Source organism: Neopelma chrysocephalum, unplaced genomic scaffold (genome assembly GCF_003984885.1).
Source record: "Neopelma chrysocephalum unplaced genomic scaffold, ASM398488v2 Primary Assembly neopelma1_22b, whole genome shotgun sequence".
In the NCBI taxonomy this organism is placed as follows: domain Eukaryota; kingdom Metazoa; phylum Chordata; class Aves; order Passeriformes; family Pipridae; genus Neopelma; species Neopelma chrysocephalum.
Genome location: NW_020897690.1, coordinates 23535845 through 23557445, shown reverse-complemented (window position 1 = coordinate 23557445; position 21601 = coordinate 23535845). Strand labels below are relative to the sequence as shown.

General features: G+C 37.4%; 1 protein-coding gene across 5 annotated transcripts in view; it reads left to right on the top strand.

The window, feature by feature from the left end:
- CDH12 (cadherin 12) overlaps positions 1 to 21601 on the top strand; it is a 399245-nt gene that overhangs the window by 360090 nt on the left and 17554 nt on the right. For all 5 annotated transcript variants that reach the window (XM_027681912.1, XM_027681921.1, XM_027681930.1 and 2 more), the window contains one exon: positions 17994 to 18130. In XM_027681912.1, coding sequence (XP_027537713.1) covers positions 17994 to 18130 — 137 coding nt within the window. The remainder of the gene's footprint in view (positions 1 to 17993; positions 18131 to 21601) is intronic.

Sequence of the window (21601 nt, the reverse complement as noted above, 5' to 3'; positions counted from 1 at the left end):
GGTTATATTATTTTCTCTTTTTTCCTGTTACTGGTATCAAGTTTTCAGACAAGTCAGGAATTTTAAAAGGCTTGTTTTGTAGGATGATATTTGCTGGAGATGTTGAAGCGAAAGGGCACAAAGCGCACATTCAGTAATGAACAGGAAATTAAACACAAGGAGAAAAGGGGCCACAGGTATTCAACACCTGCAAGGGTGACTGGCTTTGAAGCTTTTTTGGAACATTACCTCAGTGCACCTAATTTTCAAACTGTGTTAAATCTGGAGTTTATACGTCTCAGGAGATCTATTCCCATTTTATCCTTAGTGCTTCAAGAAATGTTCAGCATACAAGTTAAGGTGAAGTTCTATGTACTTTGTGGCCATTAAAAAATCCCAAAGCACTTGTAAAAAAAGCACTGATCTCATGTTCTTCTCAGACTTCTCTAGTTAAAAGAGTTCAAAGATGTCTACAAGGGAAAAAAGCAGCTTTCTTGTAGTGTGTCATAATGTATGTAATTTGTAAATATGCAAGTTTTTAGTAAAGATCCTTGTACTTCTGGAAGAAGGGGTTTTAAGACTTCCTAAAAATCACCATTATATGTGTCCATACAGCATGAATGTTATAGAGTTGTCAAAAAAACAAGAAATTGCAAATGGAGGCCAACACTGAGTTACCTGCAGTACTTCCTAGAATAGTGAGCTCTGCCTAATAGTGTGTGAGAAGTTCAACTTTACTCTGAAACCTCTGAAGTTGTCAGATTTCTATGGAAATGATCTTTGGACACAAAGTATGAAAAAATTATTGTCCCTGATGTGAATCCCAGATATAACTCCAGTTACAATGAGTTCCATATTCTGTGCCACAACACTACCCTTCAGATCTCTGCTTGACTCGGGAGTTTTGCCTTATGAACCGAAAGAACCACTCAAAGCAGGAAAGCTGTGGGGACTATGCATTTTCTTGACCAAGTCTAGAGTCATGAAACAGTGATATAAAAGTAAAAAGCCGTATGCACTAGTCACTCCTGTCCTCAGTATCTTGGGGATAAGACTGTATTCCCAGCATGTGCATCCAAAGGAAAAGCCTTATTTATTTTCTGAACTAGTTCACAACCTTATCTTAATGCACAAGCACAAACAAAATGAATTACAGTTAAATATGTAAGAGTTTGAACTTTCAATCCCATAATTATTCTGACTTTTTTTGTGCATATACTTTTTCAATTTGCTTTTTATTCAAAAAAGAAAAACTCTATCCTGTGGGATCAAAATCTATTTTATAGTTGTATACATACATAGAAAGTCTGGGACATCTAGTTCCAGCAACTCTTCATTTAGTAACAGATTAAGTGATAGCTATTTTTCTGTGTATGGTATCATGCCGGAGGAGAACAAGGTGCTTTGCCAGTTGGTTTCATGCAGATAAAAGATGGTGGAACTCAGGAATTATGGTTCTTTTTTAGCTGCTCTGATGGCTTTTGCACACTCTTTCTGTTACCTGCTCTCAGTTTCTGTTGCAATATTAGCTATACTCCATCCCTTGCCTTTTATGAAGTCCCTGTAACCTCCACTGCTTTTAAGACCTCTTTTCCAAATTCTGATTTATCCAGGTTGTCCAGTTCAAATCCCTGCACCAGTAACTCTCAGTTTCAGCTGCAGATGCCTTGTTATGTTTTTCAGTCCTCCTACTAGCCCACTGTTTTCTTCTATCTCCTATGCTCTGTCAAATACCAGTCTCCTATTCCATAGTCTTTCTTTCTCTCAGCTGGTTTCTATATTTTTCCTCCTGAACCATCTTCCATTATATTCATTGGTGTTCTGCTCTACTCCCTTCCTTTCTTCTGTAGAGGACACACATCTCTTGTGATCTCAGCGGCTTGCTGCATTTTTTTCTCTTTGTCCCAATTATTTTATCTTCTTTCTAGAACTGTAGAAACTAGGTTTGTATCCAACACTTTCTCTGAATCCCAAGGTGTATATTTGGCAGACACATCTGCTCTTTTCTCACCGTCTTCTCTACTTTCAATTCTCATTTGGCTTTGTGAACACTAAGCTACCGTATACACAACAGCATCCCTATCTACCCACCTTATAGCAAAGCTGAAATTTATATAGGGCAATGAGCTCCTACTTCCTATTCTTCTCACTTTCTGATTCTTCCTTTGTTCTCTGTTTTCTGGCTCTTAGACTTTGTCTTCATGACCTCAGGCAATTGCATCCTCCACTCCACTGTCCTCTTCTTGTAAGTTCTTCCCCATATGATCCCATGAACTGCTCTGCCATTCTCTGGGTTTGTATGAGCTGTCTTTCCTCCTCATCAACTGGGTTTTTTAACGGACTGAACAGAAAGGTCACTTCTGTAAACACAAGGAAGAAAAAGCTTTCTCTTCTGCATATAAATTGTCCTTTAAAAGGAGCTTTTTTCTAGCAGAGTCACAGCACAGTCAGTCTCTGCTTTACCTTTACCATGAAACAAGATGTGAATAACAAATTATTATGGTAATCCTCTTCATGGTAATTTAAATTAATACATCTTATTTCACATTTACAATGGGCTAGATGCATGCAAGCAGACAACTACCACAGCTCAGCTGGCAAGTAGTTCAATTGTATCAATTCAAGGTCTTTGGTACCTCGATTCCAGTGATCAGCTTGGAGCTACTACAAGGAGCCGACAAATCCACAAGTGTGGATTTGTTTTAACCTTAGTCTTAAATGTATATACTTAAGGCTGAAGAGATCATACATGATTCTTCAGTGTCACATTAGCCCTCTGTGATGCTGCAGCAGGTTAAACAGCCAATCTTGAGTTAAAAACTCTTCTTTGTAATTTTGGGACACATACAGATTGATCTGTATGGGTTTTCTCAGGACTGAGAGGAACATGGAGCAAAGGTAAGTACTTTCTAGCACAAGTTAGAAAGACTGCACTAGAGAAAAATCAGACCTTTCCCCCAAAAAATTGGAAGGATTCATTTGACATGCATAAATTTTCCTAGATAACTCCTGAACTTGAAGCATGAAATATTATTTCCTAAGTCCAGCAAGTCAAAAGCAACTGAAAACAAAGACTAAAATTGCGAGAGGCCAGTAACCTTTATTTACAGTCAGTTATTCATCAACTTACTGCAGCTTGTGAAAAACGGCAAGTGATCTTCAGTTGGCATATGCAGTCATATTACGGTATAAAACATCAGTCAGGAGATTGAACTAAAATAGATGTGTAGACCCAAGAAGTTTATGGACTGCAGCTTTCAGTGAGTAGCCTGTTTGGGAGGGAAATGGATACTGAAAATCAAGTGTGCATTGAGATCCAAGGCAAAGAATAACTTGGCAGGGAAAGCTTTTAAATTAATTGAGAACAGCTAGGTAGCTAAAGTGAGTGGAAAGGAACAATATGGCCATAATAGTTCTGGGTTTACTTCACAGCACTTTTACCAGTAGTGCTGTGATTTTGCAAAGCCAGTTCTAATCCCAAAGGCACACACTGTAATTTTACTTTACCTCAAATAATAGACTTCCTGATTTTTGATCAAGAAGTCTTATTCCAAATTGCACCAGCAATGGATTTCTCAAGCATTCTAGAGAGCAACTGTGAGATTAAAACAGAGCTTTAATGGCTGCAACCATATCTGGGCTTGACACTAAGAGAATTATGAGGGGTCAGAACTAAAAACAATGTCTAAGGAAAAATATGTGTGCTACATGTTAGTTGGTTATTCTGCACATTGGTACACAAAGTCGATCATGAAGCCGTTATATTTAAATAACGGTTGCATATAGAATTTCTTATGTATTTGTTGGGTTTTCTTCTTTGCTGTCAGACTTGTAAATGAAGTTTAAACAACAGGGGTTTTGAGAGTTATACAGTTTTTAGGATCTATGTGTTTGGAAGTTTCAGTCACATTCTGACTGTAGATACAAACAGATCTTAGATATTATATTTCTACTTTTATTGTGTCCAGTTCTGGGCTTCTCAGTACAAGAAAGACAAGGGTATACTGTGAGGAGCCCAGAAAAAGGCCAAGAAGATGCTGAAGGGACTGGAGTATTTATTCTTTGAGGAAAGGCTGAGAGAGCTGGAACTGTTTAGCCCATAGAAGAGAAAGCTCAGGAGGGTCTTAACAGTGCATTTAAACGCACTTAATAGCGCACATAAGAGCACCTCAAGGAAGGGTACCAAGGGGATGGAGACAGTCTCCTCTCAGTGTGCCCAGGAACAGAACAATAGGCAAAGGGCACACACTAAAACACTGGAGTTTTCCTCTGAACGTCAGGAACAGGAAACACTTTTTTTGCTGAGAGGGTGACCAAGCACTGGCAAGGCATCCCAGGGAAGCAGTGGAGTCTCTGTCTCTGGAGATATTAAAAAAATATTTGGATATGATCTGGGACAACTGGCTCTAGGTGTCTCTCCTTGATCAGGGGGTTTGGATCAGATAACTTCCAGGGTTTTCTGTCAACCTCCACCCTTCTGTGATTCTGTGTCATCCATCTTTAGTAAACTGGAACAGAGTGTGTGGCAAATAATGGCAGGGGATCATCTGTGATGGCTAAAAAGGCTACTATCAGCATTCACTTATATATTAAGTCTACAGATTTATAGTAACAGACTATTTTAGGAAATAAATCTGAAAATATTGCAAAGGAAACAAAGCACAGAAATTCCACCTCAGATAGGAGGAGAGAGGAACCAATTTTAGAGGCAAATGATGGGACCTGACGTGGCTCAGGTCAGACCATCAGCAGGCAGAAGGGAGCAAGGAGGTGCCTATTCTGCAAATTTTCCTGCTGCTGTAATAGTCTAATAAAGCTATCAGGGTCCCAGATATAGAGGCAAAAACTGGAATAATTTATTGAACACGCAAGTGCTATTTAAGTCTCGGGGGCTTATATGCTAATGAGGAGGCAGGGTTATTCCAAACAGGGGTTTCCACAATCTATTAGCATTTCCAGTAACAGGGGTGACATAAGGGGAAAAATGGATTTACATTTCTTGGATACAGTATTTACATTTTGGGGAAAAAGGTTTGATATTTCCAGTAAGCAGGGTTACATTGGGGAAGGGTGATCAGCTTTACCTGAAAGAAGGATTTACACAGGGAGGGAGGAAACAATGGGATATCTCATAGCATTATGTAAAGTCTCTCTACATCCTGCTGGGGGAGATCAGGACAATGGATCTTGTCTGGTCTTTTAGACGATGTTTTTTTCCCAGCCTCTGTGGCCCAAGGTTTTCTGTTTAATCCTAGCAGTTCCTTTTCTGCTGGTATTCAAATTTTGGACTGCAACATGCTGCCCTCATGAAATCCATAAAACCTTTGAAAAGGTGACTTCATACTTATACTGATCTCTGCAGATTCTGCGTTCCTTGGTACACGCAGAGGACTGAGGAGGAGAAACAAAAGAGGAAAATGCAGCAGCTCCTGCAGCATCAGAAATGTCCTAAATAATCTCTTATTTTATAAGTGCTTCATCAAACCAGCTTCAAAGCAGCACAATGAAGCCTCCAATTCCTGACTTCAGTGTTTCCTCTTGCAGATGCAGCTGATAATCCAAGTGAGTCCCAGCTGATGATCTAAGCAAGCAGTAAATCTTTTACTGTGTGCTGCAGTTTTCTCTAGAGTCAGCATGATTACTTTATTTGTTTTTTCCTTTGATTGTCTCAGCATCAGCATTTTACTTCAGCTTTTTTAATGGGTAAAAATATAAAATATTTGTTCAGATTTTGATATCCAAAAGACATAGAACAGAGCTAATATTTGCATGATGCAAAAGAAAACAATCAAAGATTATTCCTATTGAATATATGCCAGTAGGCCAACTCTCCCCCATAGTATCTATGCTACTTATTTCCTTTGCACTTTATCAGACAAAGAATTTCAGACCAGGTGCAGGAGCAGAGGCCCAGAAAGCATCTCTGTCTTATTCTGTGGTGTTTAGGTCAGATGCACCCAAGTGCAAAATAGTTTAAACTTCTACTGAGGCTGACTATCTGATGGAGTCATTGCATCTGCTTTCCCCCTCTCAGCTTTCTTAAGGGTTGAGATATCCACTCAGAATTATTTACTCTGTCATCTATACTCTGCCCATTTGTAGTGATACTGGTGGTCATCCAGACATCCATCTGATCACACCCTTTCCCCACCTAAAATCAGCAAAGCAGGAGCCCTGCTCTCCTCTTTACAAAATGCGAGATGTGCTCTCCATTGCCTAGGTGCCTTGGTGAGTGCAGGTTCTTCATGCTATGGGCAGGATGAAGATCGAAAGAACAGACCATGGGCAGCAGTGCAGAGGGCAAATGTATACCTTTCAAGATCAGGGTGAAATGGTGTTCGGGGTCTACAATTTGTGGTGCTGGTAGAGAAAGTACTCTATTGTTTCTCACCATAGCAGTATTGACTGCTAAGTCTGGAATGAGGGGGTTAAGTCCAATGTGCCTTCTGCTGCCATTCACAATCCAAACAACTGAGACTTAATTAAACTACAGGACAAAGCTTTCCCTCTGCCTGTCTTGCAGTTCTGCCTGCTCAATGAGGCAGGAAAAATGATGTTGAGGCTGAATAAAAACAATGCCTTTTCCAAACGACAACAGCTTTTGATAAGATACTCAGCTGGTAATGAGAAATGCAGAGCAGACAATGGAGCTGACTGGAGGGTTTGATAAGGAAATGAACAAAACCTTTAAAAGCAGAGGGAGGAGAAATCACAGGAACTTGTAGACAGGCAGAACTGGCAGTTTGGAAGGGATGATAACTGAGCTGCAGCACATTTTAATTCCTGTATTACCTAGAGTGTTTTAGTAAAATTCTCATGTAAGATTTAAAAGGCTTATGAAAAGTTTAACAGCTTCCCTCACTTGACTCTGACCCATCATTAGTCTGGCTGTCTGCAGCCAATGCTTCCCTGTCAATTAATTTGGTATAATGGTTGATTTTCTCCAAAGGAGAAATTTATTTGCACTGATACTACTCATTCCAGATCAGGTAAGCTACTGACTGCTAAAATCACTAACCCTTCAACCTCCTGATTAAAAGCAGAGAAGCATGAAACCATGTACAGAGCACTGTGAACCCAGTCAAGTACTATGCAGAAGACTCAAACTGTTATTTTTTCATGTGGGAGACCAAATGTTGTATGAAAGGCATGAAAATTACAGGGATGGAACACTGACAAGAAGTGTTCATACTTTCTCCAAAAGTGTAGCAATTCCTCAGTCCTTCTCTTAAGCATCACTACCTGATGTCCAGTGTACACAAGACTCATTGTGGGAAGGCTAGGGTACAGCACACAGGATATCAGTCTGAGAAATTATACTGCTGAACTCCTTTGAAAACGGGGACAGAGACAACATCTTGTTTTGGCTTCTGTCAAAAGAATCCCAAAATTCTCTGCTTTTTAAGCCAAAATATTTTAATAATACAAAACTCTCCTATCTAAAAGACTAGATACATTACCTCAATGAGATCTTCAGAAACCACTCAGCCTGGACGTTTGCAACAACTTTACATTAGTGCTAAGTACATTTGAAAATACCTACAAAATCATAGAGAAACATGGGGATTTGATTGAAATGCTGAAACAAAACTAATTGTAAAACTGACAGAAACCTTTTAATATGTTAGTAAATTGCGGTCTGTATTTATTTTTAGGTGTGGCAAGTGTGATGTCATATAAAGACAATTCTGCCATTTATCCACACCACATCCATCACTACACAGGCACCTCTAGTTTTCGATATCTTGGAACAAAGCAATGCCACTAAGACCTTTCTACCCATGCTCACCTTGTTGGTTTTGTGTTATTATATGACAGTAAAGCAACTACACTGATTGCTCATTTTTGGTTGCATCTGAATATGTAACCTTGAGACATTAATTTCTTAGCATCACACTTGAGATAGTTTTCGATACCAGTTTGGCAAGTGCAACTGACCAATGACTCAATGTGTGAGACAGCTTAGGTTAGAAAGCAGCTGAAACCAAACTACTTTACAAATTGTCCCTTTTCATTTGAAAAAGAAATCACGTTTAGGAGAACTACAGGACTAGAACTGATTGGAAACAGGAAGGAAGGTCAGGATAGGGGATAATCACTTAACCTGGAACAGCAGCAGAGGTCCTTCTATGACTGTGTCTATCTGGGTCACTTAGGAGAAATGTCATGTTAAGGTTTAGTGGTAATAGTTAGATAACAGTGAATGGAGGTGCTGGTTCCTTTTTGCACTTCAGCTAGAGCTGATTTTTTGTCTGTTGAGCTTTTTTGTTTGTTTGCTTGTTTGTGGTTTTTTTCCTCCATTTCTAATATCCCCCTTAAAAAAAAAAAAAGAAGTATTCAATATTATTATGAATTGGCATGGGTAGGCTTATTCTGAGATCCAGCTGGTATCCATGGGATTACCAAAAGGATACGATCTGACAGCAAACCAGTGGAAGTTTCCTTCTGTTTGACCTCTAACACCTCAGCAGTGTTCTGAAGATATTCAGCAAAGGTACAGAAAGTTTCTGCACCCATTAAGGGAGATGGCTTAATAAATTATTTAAAACATATAAACAAAGAAACAAAAAAGGCAACCTAGCAGAACAGCATCTGCCACTTAGGACCATTACCATGTCCTTTACATTCTTTGGTTAATGACAGGAAAATTTTACAACAAAACTTCAAATGTTATTTTGCTATTGCTAGGATAAGATTTTTCTAATAACTCTTAGTATGAATATATTAGATGATGTTTTTATGTGATAATTGGCAAAATTTGACCTCATTTACTTCCTCCAAGCAGAATATCCCAGTATTAAACCCAGGGTATTAAAACTGGGAGTTCTGCACAAGAGAGGTCCTATTTATTTTCATTATATTAAGAATTTTTTTTAGAATATTTTTATATTAACAGAGTTTATTCAATAACAAGTACTTTTATTTTTTTAAACCTATAATATTTCTTATATTTTGTGAATAATACTGTGTATGCACATTAGTTGCTGGGTTGTACAGAGTAAGGGGCACTTCCAAAATATTGTGGTTCTACTAGCACAGGACAATGTGAATGATATGCAAAGGCAGTCTGCTCCTGTTAGGCAAGTAGTACATTACACCTTATTTCATACTATCATGCTGCACAGAGGAGAAAAAAGATTGCTTAACATTTCTGCTCTTGTAAAACTGCATGAGACAACATTTTCAAGTAATAGAAAACCACAAGAATCAGAGTCAAGGGTAATCTTTAAATCAAAAGAAGGTATGAAAAAGAAACTAAAGTAACTTAATACTGATTCAAGTGCTGCAGCCCTGAGAAAGACTTTGGAAATTTAACTATCCTGTTTAGCCTGTATCTTTTAGCACAGGAAAATAAAATGTTTTGTTACATTTAATTATAGTTGTTTGAACTTAATGGATTCTTTAAGCACTCATGGTCTACAGGGAACTCATTTCAAGAATTCTTCATTACACCTTTAGCAAAATCATGGCAATAATTCCTTATTCTCAACTGCAATGGAAGATACAGTAATCAATAGAAGAGTTTGAGAAGAGAAGAGCATTTGAGAAGAGCAATAAAGACCTAACTTAGTGTTTCACATATTTATGCATGTAAATATGGTAGGTTTTAAACAATGGTAACTCCATGAATGGATTTACAATTGCAGACAGGAAATTTCACGGGCAGAATGGGATTTTGGAGGATACGTTGTTCAACACATTACATTCTCCAACTTTTTAATCTCTTTCAGGCTTGACTTGAAGCCTGAATTTCTTGTTTCTCATTGTAGGAGTGATTTTTCTGTTTTTCTACTTCTTAATAACTCCAATCTTACAAAAAATTAAAAACCTCCTGTTATTATATTTTAAAATATTTGGAACTGCACTTTATGATTGGCATGATGATACTGTTTCCTATTTAGCAGAGTTTAGCATTACAAGGACTAATAGGATTATTTAATGCATCTTTCTAGAAATTTCCTTTATTCCACAGTTTCTGTTACGTTACCCAGTTTGGCTTTCTAATACCAAGTGACAGAACTCATGTCATTCCTCTTGTGTGCAGCATAGTATACATCATTGACAGAAAGATAGCGCTGCGTAACATAAATTTTCCCATCTGAGTTTTGCCCTTCCACTTCTCTGTGCTGAACAAATTCTACCTTTCCTTTTTTGGTGTTTAAGCTCTTCAGTTATCTGTAGGCCATTATCATGTCTCCCTTTTTTCATCTCTTATCCAAGCTAAACATATGTTAGTTCTTTTAATCTTTCCTTATAACTCAGAATTCCTAGGCCAAAGAAAGTTTTCTTGCTTTTCTGTAAACTTCCTCCAACTTTTTTATATTTATCTAATGACAAGATGCCAAGGACAAAATTCTTTTGTAGAGGTGTCATTATGAAGAGATCTAATAATTTCAAGCCACGGCATATGATTATTCTACTAATGAAAATTTCTTTTTGCCTTCAGGTAGTCAAATCACACCTAAAATCTGATTTGTATTCTTCCAGTCCCTCAGCCCTTTTGCCACTCTTGTGTTAATGTTTCTTTCATCTTTCATTTAAATACATATATGTATTTGATTTACAAAAAATCATAAATGATCACAATACCCAACTGAATCCTGTAAGCTGTCATTTATGTTTCTAATTGTTTTAGGTTGCTGCTTATTATTTCTCATATGATAGGTGGTATTTAACTATCCCAAGTTAGTATGGATTCTGAATTTTGTTTAACTGAAGCTCAATATTTAAATAAACCTTAAAGTGAATACAGTTTAAACAAATAAAGGTTACATACACAAATAGTGATCTGTCACATTACAGAAATTTGTTATTTCATCTCTTACCTTTCTTTGCAATATTTTTCTTAAAAAAGACAATGTTTTAAGTCACTGGGTACCAGAGTAAGGAATGTGCTTGACATCAGCAATGTGTGAGTTGAGAAAAGTTGAGATATTTTTATAAAACACCTCCATCAACCAGGTTATTTCTCTCTCTCAAACTAAAAAAAATCAATAGGAATTTTTGAGGAAATGTTTATTGAGCATGAAGGCACAATGACTAGAAGCCATTAACCTTCAAATAACTAATTTTGGCTGTGTTGAGCTTATATTTACACTACCTTTTTTAACTCGAGGGTACTTCTAGCAATGAGACCCTAAGCAATTTAATAAGAAGAAGACGAATCACTGAAATCCATATCTTCTTAGTCAGTCTCAATTATCTCTGAGGCCCTTGGACAATCGATCTGATATTTTACATAATGCAAAATGTAGTCTTCACTTAAAGGAGAAAAAATACCATGATATTTATGCTTTTAATACCATCTTTAACTTTGCCTTATGATTGTTGTTCCCGTTTCTTCCCATAACCTTTCTCCCTCGAAGCAGAAAAAGTCTGTTTTTCTGTAAATCCTTTCATTTTCTTAATCATTTAAGTTTCATAGTCCAGAGTAGCTAATTTGCAAATGTTACATTTCATCCATATTGCTCATTTTCTCATTATTAACAGAACTACTTTCAGTAGTTCTCTCAAAGCAGTCAATCCAAAACCTCTCAGGTGGGTAACATTAAACCAATTTCAAACACCAAAATACATCAATCATTCAGCCTGGACCAAGAAATTTGCCTTTACTTCAAATTTGCCTTTACTGCGGAAATTGAGACCTGCATTGCAACCACTGCCTCAAGTGTTTTCAGGGTGACAGAAGCACTTTCTGGGGGCTGCAGGCACCTCCTCCTCCCTCCACTGACCAGTCATAGGGGCTTTCCCCTTCCCCAGTGGCTGGGCAAGGATGAAGTTCTTGGGGAAGATCAGAACGGACTGGTGACCCAAGAGAAGTGAAATTAAACTCTAAATGAGCCCAGTCATTCCAGAAACTACAAAAGGAAGGATTTTTTTCCAATTTCATTCAGTTACAGGGAAAGGTATTAAGTAAATATTTGAAGTTGGAAGAAATTATGCATGGAAAAGCATAGTTGAGAACTTACTTTCTCTTAGAAATTACACTTCTTTTTATCTCACTGCATCAAGAATTTTCTCAAATCTTCAATTCTTCATTCAGTGCTTGGGTTTGACATGCTTTAGTTGAAGAAATGAGATGCTTTCTAAACTTGAATTGACAGTCAAACCATTCAGAGTCTGCACAGAAAATTTATGATGTTTGTTTTCTTCGATTCACCATCTGGGTCTCCTTAAGATAAAATTTCACAATAGCAATTGAAATACAGACATGAATGTTTATCCTGGTGTAGAACAGATGACGTGGGACAACTCTGTATCAAACATAAAAATTGAAAAAATGTTCCCCTCTATTTTTTTCCCCTTTTCTTCTTTTAGGAACCCGGTTGCAACTACTGGTCCCTATTCATGGTACAATAAAACAATAGTGAAAGCCAATAATTAAATGTTAAATGTGTTACTACTCACTGAATTGTATGATTCCTTTCCATTTTCATGCCAATTCCAAATGAATAATGTGTTTTAATCCTTCAGATGATTTTCTGTATGCATGCTGTTGCAGCAGGAGCAAATTTGGTCTCAGTGCCTTTAGCAAAACAGCGTCTCCAGGATCATGATCCATGCTTCCTTTCCCTGCTTGCCATATGAAGGGTGTCTTTGCTGTTACTGTCAGAAGTAATCTTGGGCAGATCAGAGCTCTTCTCATGCTTACCATCACTGCACCCTACCTATTGTCGGTGTTTTAGCACTCTTTGCATTTTACTTCTTTGGCATTTGGTCTTGATCCTCCTAACCTAGCTTTAAAACAATCTTCTCTTCCTCTAACTTGCTTCCCTCCAACTTGTTTCCTCTAACTTCTCTTCCTCTTAACTTGCTCATTAAATTACATTATCATAATGTCACAAAAAAGGTTTAAAAACTGCATATTCTATTTCAGATATTCAGAATTTAACCAAAGGGTCCATCTATTAATCTTTTAGTTCCAGAATCAAAAAGAAAATTTCTGGAGACAAATATTTTTTCTCCAGATTCATAAATACTTTTGTGTCTTACTGGCAGTGATGCGGCAGAGTTACACAGGCCTGCTTGTGCTCTTAGTTTTTAGGAGGTATGGGTGTATATGGGCAAGGTATTGTGAGTCTGCCTATTTTTTTAGTCTTTGACACCTTTCAGTTTAAAATTATGTCAAAGCATCTTGTCTGAGACATGGATGGATGTAGCTGTCAGCTACATGAACATTTAAGCAAGGATAAATACACTGGGGTGCCTCTGGAATAGGAATGCACAAGAGAGCACTTAGACTTTAATATGACTCAGCTTTCACCATATCAACATAGTGCAGCTGAAATTTTTCTGGTACCACTTGATTCCCTGCTAGTTCTACTTTCTCTACATTTATGACATCCTCTTCAGAAGACCTGAGAGTGCTGGGAACAGCTGGTGAAATTCCCATTATGGGCCAATGCATAGGCACACAGATGCATACTCTGCTTTCTGCTTAAGCATTATAAAAAAAAAAAAAAGAGAGAAACTAAGGTTGTAATATGGTGTACGTTGTTACGTGCTATTATATGATTCCTCTGTTGCATTGTTGCATTGTGACACTGCTGCTGTGTCTATTAAGATGAAACAACAATGAAAGACTTTGACAAAGTTTGTAAACTTTTAGTGAGGATGTATCCCTACCGTTACCGTGAAAGTGATGCCTGTGCTAGTCAGGGGAAGTTTCTCCCCCCGCTTTTTAAGACAAAAAAAATACAAGTCAAGTCCTAAGTTTCACAGCCTCCTTAGCATCCTGCTACGTCCCATTCCTTCTGAGCATGTTGTCCGTGTTGTCACAGATATTTCTACAGAAGCAGCAGGACAGCTGTCCAGTTCTTTTATTCATGGTACAACAGTCTGAAGCAACTACAGTTGTCTGCTCAATGGCTCAGAGTTCCTGTTATCCTCACAAAGATGACCTGCTGTCACACACTTATTCAGTAGCACTTCATCAAGCACTCTACCATCCTCTGTGCTGCAGTTAGAGTCAAAACAGTCTTCCTTGCTGTCCTCCACTCTTCAAAAGGGTATGAGCCCTCCTTCAGGGGAGTGCTCTCACCCGATGAGGGACACATCGTCTCACCATTTAGCCAAGGTGAATGCCCATAATTCTTGGAGCTCCTAAGAAGGTAGTCTGTGTTTTTGTGAATGTTCTGGATGGCTTGAACCTTATCATTTTATAAACCAAATATTTCCATTCTGTCTCTTCTACCATACATGATGTTCAAATACAGCTATTCTTGAGAAAACTCAGACAACGTTAGCAAAGATACATCATTCCACACTCTCCCTGCCTTCAATAGTATAATCTGGAATACAGTTCTCTGCTAGGAAGAATATTCAGGGAGACATATAATTCAAAGTTTCTTCCCTGTCAGTGAATATGAATTATATTAATGTTTGGTACTTAGACCTGCCAGGTTGGCTTGTTCAGGGGCTTCTGAAAAATAGTACTGCTGAAAAATAATACTGTTGTGTCAACAAGTAAGTTCTCTCTAACTTTTCAAGGAAGGAAATGCCTCTTGGGATTAGTGCAGTCATCCACAATCTGACTGGCAGGCACTCTGAGCAGTCAAATCAACCAACCTCAGTTCTTCAAACTGCTAGACCATGACTGGAAGATCTAGACAGCTGTCCTAATACCAGTATTTCAACACTGTTCCTCTTTGTATCACAATCTAACAAGAAATGTCAGGATTTATGTCCCAGATACCTGGATTTATCTCTGGAAAATGACTGATTTTTCTGGTGGGAGACCCTTTTCCTATTTCTTCTGTTCTTGAAAGCATTTTATTTCCACATTGAGGACAGAGCTCAGGCAATACCATTGGCCTTAGAAACAGATTAATTGTTGCTGTTCTATTTACAAAAAAATCTCACATTGAGCATCAGAGTGTAAAGAATGCTTTTGGGCTACAGAAGGAAAACACATTTTCTTTAGGGCCTTTGCCAAAAGTGACCTCCCCCTGGGATGTCCCAAAAATTCCCATTTGAAGACCAGCCAGATGGGGCCCCATTCACTCTTCTATTAAGATTTGTAGACTTACTGAGGTATCTGGGAGCAATGCTATTTCCAGAAGAGATGTCTGTGAGAGGATTTTCTGCTAGATATGTTTTCATGTGTACTATGCATGGAGAACCAATGAAAAGAGGAAGAAGGGATGCTTGTTTGCAACTTTTCCTGTAAATGTATATGTTTTAGGTAATCCATCCCAATACTTCCTCCTACTTCTTTTCCTTCTGTAGATTCTTAGAACGAGAGAAGCTGAAATAACTGGCTCTTACACCCCTAATTTAAGCATATGTGCAGCACATGGAGAGAGAAGGAAAGGATGTCTTTAAAGACAATGCTAAAGTTAAAATAAATAAATAAATATACTAACAATGCTAACAGTGATGACATAATAGTTTCCACAGTGTTAACATAGGTGAAGGCAATGAATTTTGAAGAATTGCTACAGTTCCGTTTTTATCAAACTGTTCAATTATTACAGATCCTATTTCCATGGAAGCAATGAGGAATTCTGTTCTTAGTATCAGCATTAGTAGTGCTAGTCTTGCAGGGCTTATTGTGGACTTTGGTGCTGCTGCTGCTTGTCTTTAGGAATAGGCATACTGGGTCTGTGCATTAAGTTAATCACCCGTGTGAATGCTTGCAGATAGACTCAGATTATGATTCTGCAAATATTCATGCTTTAACTCCACTTCAAACACAAGAGTGTTTGCTACAGTCCGTGGGGGAGAAGGAAATGGGACTGGGCACTGCAATAAGGGTTCTGACACAGTTGAGGTCTCGTGCACGGTGGCAGGCTGTGACCAATAAGCAGCAGAGGAGCGGGAAAACTGGGGAGACAGGGTGACAAACAACTTTTGGAGGGAAAACCTGAGGGAGAAAGGGAAACAATATGGAGGTAGGACAGAATTCATAAAATTTAACAATAAACTGAGGTGCATAAGAATTCATAAACACACAACAATAGATTGGGGAAAAACTGTCAGTCTGGTGGGTGAATTATCCAGTAAGTAACAGGTCCCTTTAGATCCCATTTATGCTTTTCCAGGCAACATATCTTTCCCAGTCTGTCTTCTTATCCAGCACAAGTGTTCATACTTAATATTTTTTCTGTAGTTTCAAAGCCTCCTGGAGAAAGAGGCCATCGTCTACACTGTGCTTTGAATTAAGGCCTGTACTTTCTTCATGGGTTCATACTACGATGTGCAGGGTACTTAGACAAAGTTAATCTTTCTAAGGGGAAATAAAAGCAAAGTTACTTTCTCATGCTTTGAATTCATTTATCTGTGTGTTGCTGCATATTTCATTTTGGAAGAAATTGTAATCTATTAAACATGCAAAGCCTGAAAGAGTAATTTTGCTGCTCCTGAGAGAGTATCTTAGGGTAATGATATTTCTAATAAATGGCTTATATATTTTTCATAATTTTTATGTCAACCAAATCTTGAACAATGAGTTTGAAATTACAAATGTGGGTAGACAATATTATCATATTCAAGAAAATGTGCCTGCTCAACTGTGTAAAAGGATACATGCTGCCTTTAGCAAACCATTTCTGAGGCTTTTCAGTTAAAGCGGTGAACTGGTAATGATCCCTGTCAATTGATGAAATAACCTATTTCGTCTACAGATCGGGGTTTTTTTGTGATTTTGATTAAAAGAATGTCTCCAAACAAGCATGCTATCTTTTCTTTTACTTTTTTACTGTTCAATTCTTTCTGAGCTATTGGTATTCTGGACTTCCAATCAGAGATATTTTCTTTGGGAATATGACATATACCCTTTTCTACCATTTCTTGCTTCTACAGCAGTAAACGAATACAGTGTTTATCATTACATTCTCTATACATTAATTACATAAATAACTGATCAGAGAATGAAATGCCAGCTTTTTTTCTTATTCTCACTGGTTTACACGCAATGAGGTGTCATAGGAATGGTTATCTAGGTTTTATGATCTAATGTACTTGTTGTTGCGTGCCATTTTGTTCTTATTGCTTACTGCTCACAAACAGCTTTCTCAATTTCATCCTGCCTAGTTTTTGAGAAACATCATCAAGGTATGAAGAGACTAACAATGAAAAGGAAATTAGCTGGCGGAAACTGCATCAGAAAAATTATTATTCTGTTATGACTAAAAGCAGTAGCATCAAATGTGAAAATAGACTTTCAAATTAATTAGCATTTTAAGGGAAATGGGTTTGGGATAGTAATCAGACTTCTTTTAAACAGCTATGTTTACAAGTGCATCTCTGCTTTTTATTAATTCCTTGCTAGAGAAAAGTGACAAATGAGTACATATTTTTTAGTTTTAAACCTGTTCTCTGTTCATACTTGACAAATAAAGGCTTCAGAAAGAAAAACAGACCCAATGGTATTGCCCTCACAGGTCCAGCAAAAGGTGCCTATTCTTCCCAAAGGCAAAGAGTATTTTTTGATCCTATATATGTGGGAATAAGCAGAATCTTCTTCATCTCTCATGCTGTGACCCTGCTAATATCCTTTAGGTGAGGCACCTTTGAGTAGACTGTGCCAACAGCCTGTATACATCTGCTAGGACACCTCTTTGCAAGCCAGTGAGGTTGTGTCCAGCCTAGTGCAGCTACAGATGGATGTAAAGAGACCAGATCTGATATACTCTTCATTGCTGTTCGTAACTCAAGCACTATTTCCCATACCTTTTCTCTTTTTCCCTCTAAGCCTATCTAATGCTTTCTAAAGTGGCTGGTGTAAGTGATCAGGGTCACAGATGCGGATCAAGTTTTTGGGACCTCAAAGTTTTCAAATAATCTGAACACCAGAAGTACTAAATCTTTTATTACATCCCATTTCCCCTTGAGCAATTCAATTCTGAAAAAAAGAAATAAACAAATCATTCTTTATTGTCTTTTTTCCTGCAAGGATGGTAATAGCTGCGAAGAGAAAAATAACAAAACTTGAGAAGGCTACACTGCTGCTGTGACAAATGAGTAATCTTTGCACATTTGCGTATACTTACTTTAATATTTTTCACATATAGATACTTCATTGATCGGAAGAATGATGTGGACAGCTACTTTACAATAGATGCTACTGAAGGAACCATTGCTACCAATGAATTACTGGACAGAGAAAGCACAGCACAGTACAATTTCTCTATAATTGCAAGTAAAGTTAGTAAGTATGACACAAACTGAATTAATATGCTAATGTGGTATTTTTTTTCAGAATGTAATGCTCAGGCATAAATATAATGTGAAGAGTGCATGTATTTCCAGAAGCTTATTTAAGAAGGTTCAATAAATATCATTTTGCCAGACTCCTTGTGAGGCTAAGTGTGATGTTCAAACAGTTTTGTATAGTGAGGTTTTTCTAGTAAACCTCATGTAGTTGCCTCAGAAGCTGAAAACCATTTTGTCAGCATGAAGCTCATGAGGAGCTGTATGGAGGCCTTCCAATTTTGATTTCTGATTTTGTAATTCACTCCATATGAAATTAGGTTATTCAGGAAACAAGTCTGTCAATGTGCTTTTTGAAGACAGAAAAATTCTGAGTCATTTGATTCTCAAATAAAAAGTACACTAAAATTGAGACAAGATTTAATGTCCTAAATGAATTCATCTGTGTGCTGCATCTCTGTTCATCTCTCTGCTCAAAATATTATGCCTAACCCCTTCTTTTCTTTTCTTATGTGATTTGCGGTGGAATATTTTCATTGCTTATTTTTGTGTCTTCTGCATAACCCTTTTTTTTATATATAAGAAGTCCCTTCTTCCATTATATTATTTAGCTGCAACTTGATTCCTTGCCATCCTTCTGTGTAGTATTCCTCGTTCATGATCCTGTCAAACTGAAATCCTCATAGATGTTTCCCACCCTTTGATTGCAAGTATTTTGGTGACTTGGCGGTTGTGTAAAGGCCACAGAAGTCTTTCTGTTGACATCAACAGGCTGTAGAAGAGGATCCTGCTGTATTTCTTACTCATTGTCTGTTGTTTATGTGTCCAAAAATGCAAGTTTCTATGCAAAGAACACATTTTCCCCAATGCATTGCTTGGCTGAGTCTTCAAAAATAATACATGCTACTAACAGGAAAAGGGAGATTTGAGAAAAGAGAAGGAATATATTATTTCAGATAAAAAAATAAATTCTCAGTTGTAGTTATCTCAAAAAGAACTCCCTGGAACCCAAAAATACAATGACAACACCAACCAAATGAACCATTTGAATTTGTCCGTGGCTTGGAAAAGACATACACTAACAGGGAAGACTAAATTGTCACAAGTGATTGAGTTCATGGAGATATGTGTGCATGTGTATATTTGCAGAAAGTCCAGCAGAACTGTAATTTGTTTCCAAAGAAACTGAAAGGCAGGTAGGTGCAGAAGTAAGATTTCATAATGGTCTATGTTTCAGTAAATCTTAAGTATTTAGATTTAGTGGTAGACAAAGGACATTTGAGATTTGTATGTTTTTTTCCTGTGGTAGGGCATCAGTTTTAGTAAACTTGATTTAAATCTGTTTATTATTCCCAAAAGCAATTAAAGCTATCTAAAACCTTGAAGTTTATTTTCCTATGTACCTTCCTGGCATGTAAATAGCTATATGATATTTAAGTAGAGCTGTAGTGCGGAGTAAATATTATGAAATTCTAAATTTTAACAATTACCCAGTTAAGAATCTACACCTAAATCATATTTGTGATTCATTGCAGCATACCTCAAAATATTTATACATTGGCCATTATCTATAACACTAAAAACAGTTGCTATACCTATACTATACCAGTAATTAGCAAAATTTTGGAGGATTCGAGGTATGGTAACTGTCAAAACTTTACGTGCAGATGTCTGATTAAGAGCACAGAAATAAAGGCTGAGGTCTGAGGCATGAAACACTGCACACAAGCCAAAAAAGTTAGAGAGAAAAAAACATGAACAAAAAGAGTGAGGGGAAATTACTATATTTGAAGAATTTTTACTATTAAAAAAATTGCCACTTGTTCAGTGCTGACATAGAAACGCTGAAGTTGTCATCTCTTATTACGAAAAAAGTGCACTGAGCAGTGCCTTAACATATACATGACTGCATAAGGAAGGTGGCCCAGTATTGAAATTAGTTGCATCAACTTTCCTCAGGGACACTATTGTAACTGAAGTATTTTCAATTCTCTAGGACCTTATGTCTGTATGATATCTATAACATATCCTTCTATAATAAGGATAAATAACCGGACTTGAAACTAGTAGTATTCATATTAAATTATGTTTTTTAAAAACTTATTGCTAAAATATGCATTTTGTTTTCTCATTGTGAGAGAATAGCAACAACAACCCTTCCCACACCTTTTAGACACATCCTAATGGTCATTCTTTAAATTAGCTTTTCTTGGACTGGCCAATTATAAACAAAGCCCACCAGCTTCATCCCAATCAAGTCAGAGAGAAAAATAAATTAAATTGGCTTTGCCATCATTCCCCCGTGTATGGGAAATGATGCCAACGTCATCAGCAGGCTTGTGTGAACTCCCTGTGTGTAAGTTGCAGATAATACTTATGTTACATTTTTGTCTCACAGCCACCAAAATCTTGAAGTAGTATTATGAATTTTGGGCAAACAATGGCATAAATGGCCCACAATTTAAATAGTTAAATGTAGGAGCAAGCAATTGATAAATGTAAATGTAGATATAGATGTACCTAATAAATGTGACTATTATTAGCACAAAAGTACCGGGAGGTATAATTTTTAAAGGAGAAGATTTCAAAATGAGGCCAAAGATTTATCTCGTGTTTATTAGTTACCTTCTCCTGACATTGCCTATTACTGAAGGATGGGGGGGGAGAGTCTTATTCAAAACCTGATTGCAAGGGAATTTGTAAATGGTTTCATGTCCAATGTCCTCATTCTGCACTTCTTTGACATATACAGATATGTACACTGAGATTATTCTTCCCTAAACTCCAGGTCCTGCCCCTCCATCCCTTCCTATATCTGACATGGTGCAGGTTGGCAGCTCGAAAAGAGACAGAACTTGGTTCCTTCGTAAATGATTAATTATGAAATCTGCTTGTTCCAGGCTTGCTCGTGTCAACTTGTACACTCACTGCCAGTACTCAGCAGTAACACAGCATATCTTACACAGGGACAGTAGCTACTGGTTCCATATAGGGAATTGGGATAAGGAAAAGGAAAGTTATTCCACTCAAGTTACACAATGACCAACCTAGCCATGTATCATTATACTTTGATTTTTATTTCTAATCCTGAAAAAATTCCAAATATCTGATCTAAACACTGTCTAGGAATCTATCTCTAAATAATAGCACAACTGACACTTGGGAACATCTCAGAGGTGTACCCACCATGGAGTGATGGACAGTCTACTATCACATTCCACACAAGACACCATAACTTTATTCTTGCCCCTGTTAAAAAAAACTGTCCCAAAGTAGTGATGTTTTTAAGCGTTTTAGTGATGTTTTTAAGATGTTTTAAGATGGATGATTGTTCTGCAGACATGATACTGATGAAACACACATGAAAGTAGTTGAATGCAGAAGGTCTCTTACGCATTCATAGAAATAAAATTTGGCTTTTAAATAGAACAAAATGCATGAGCAGGGAGAGGATGTTTCAGATGCATAT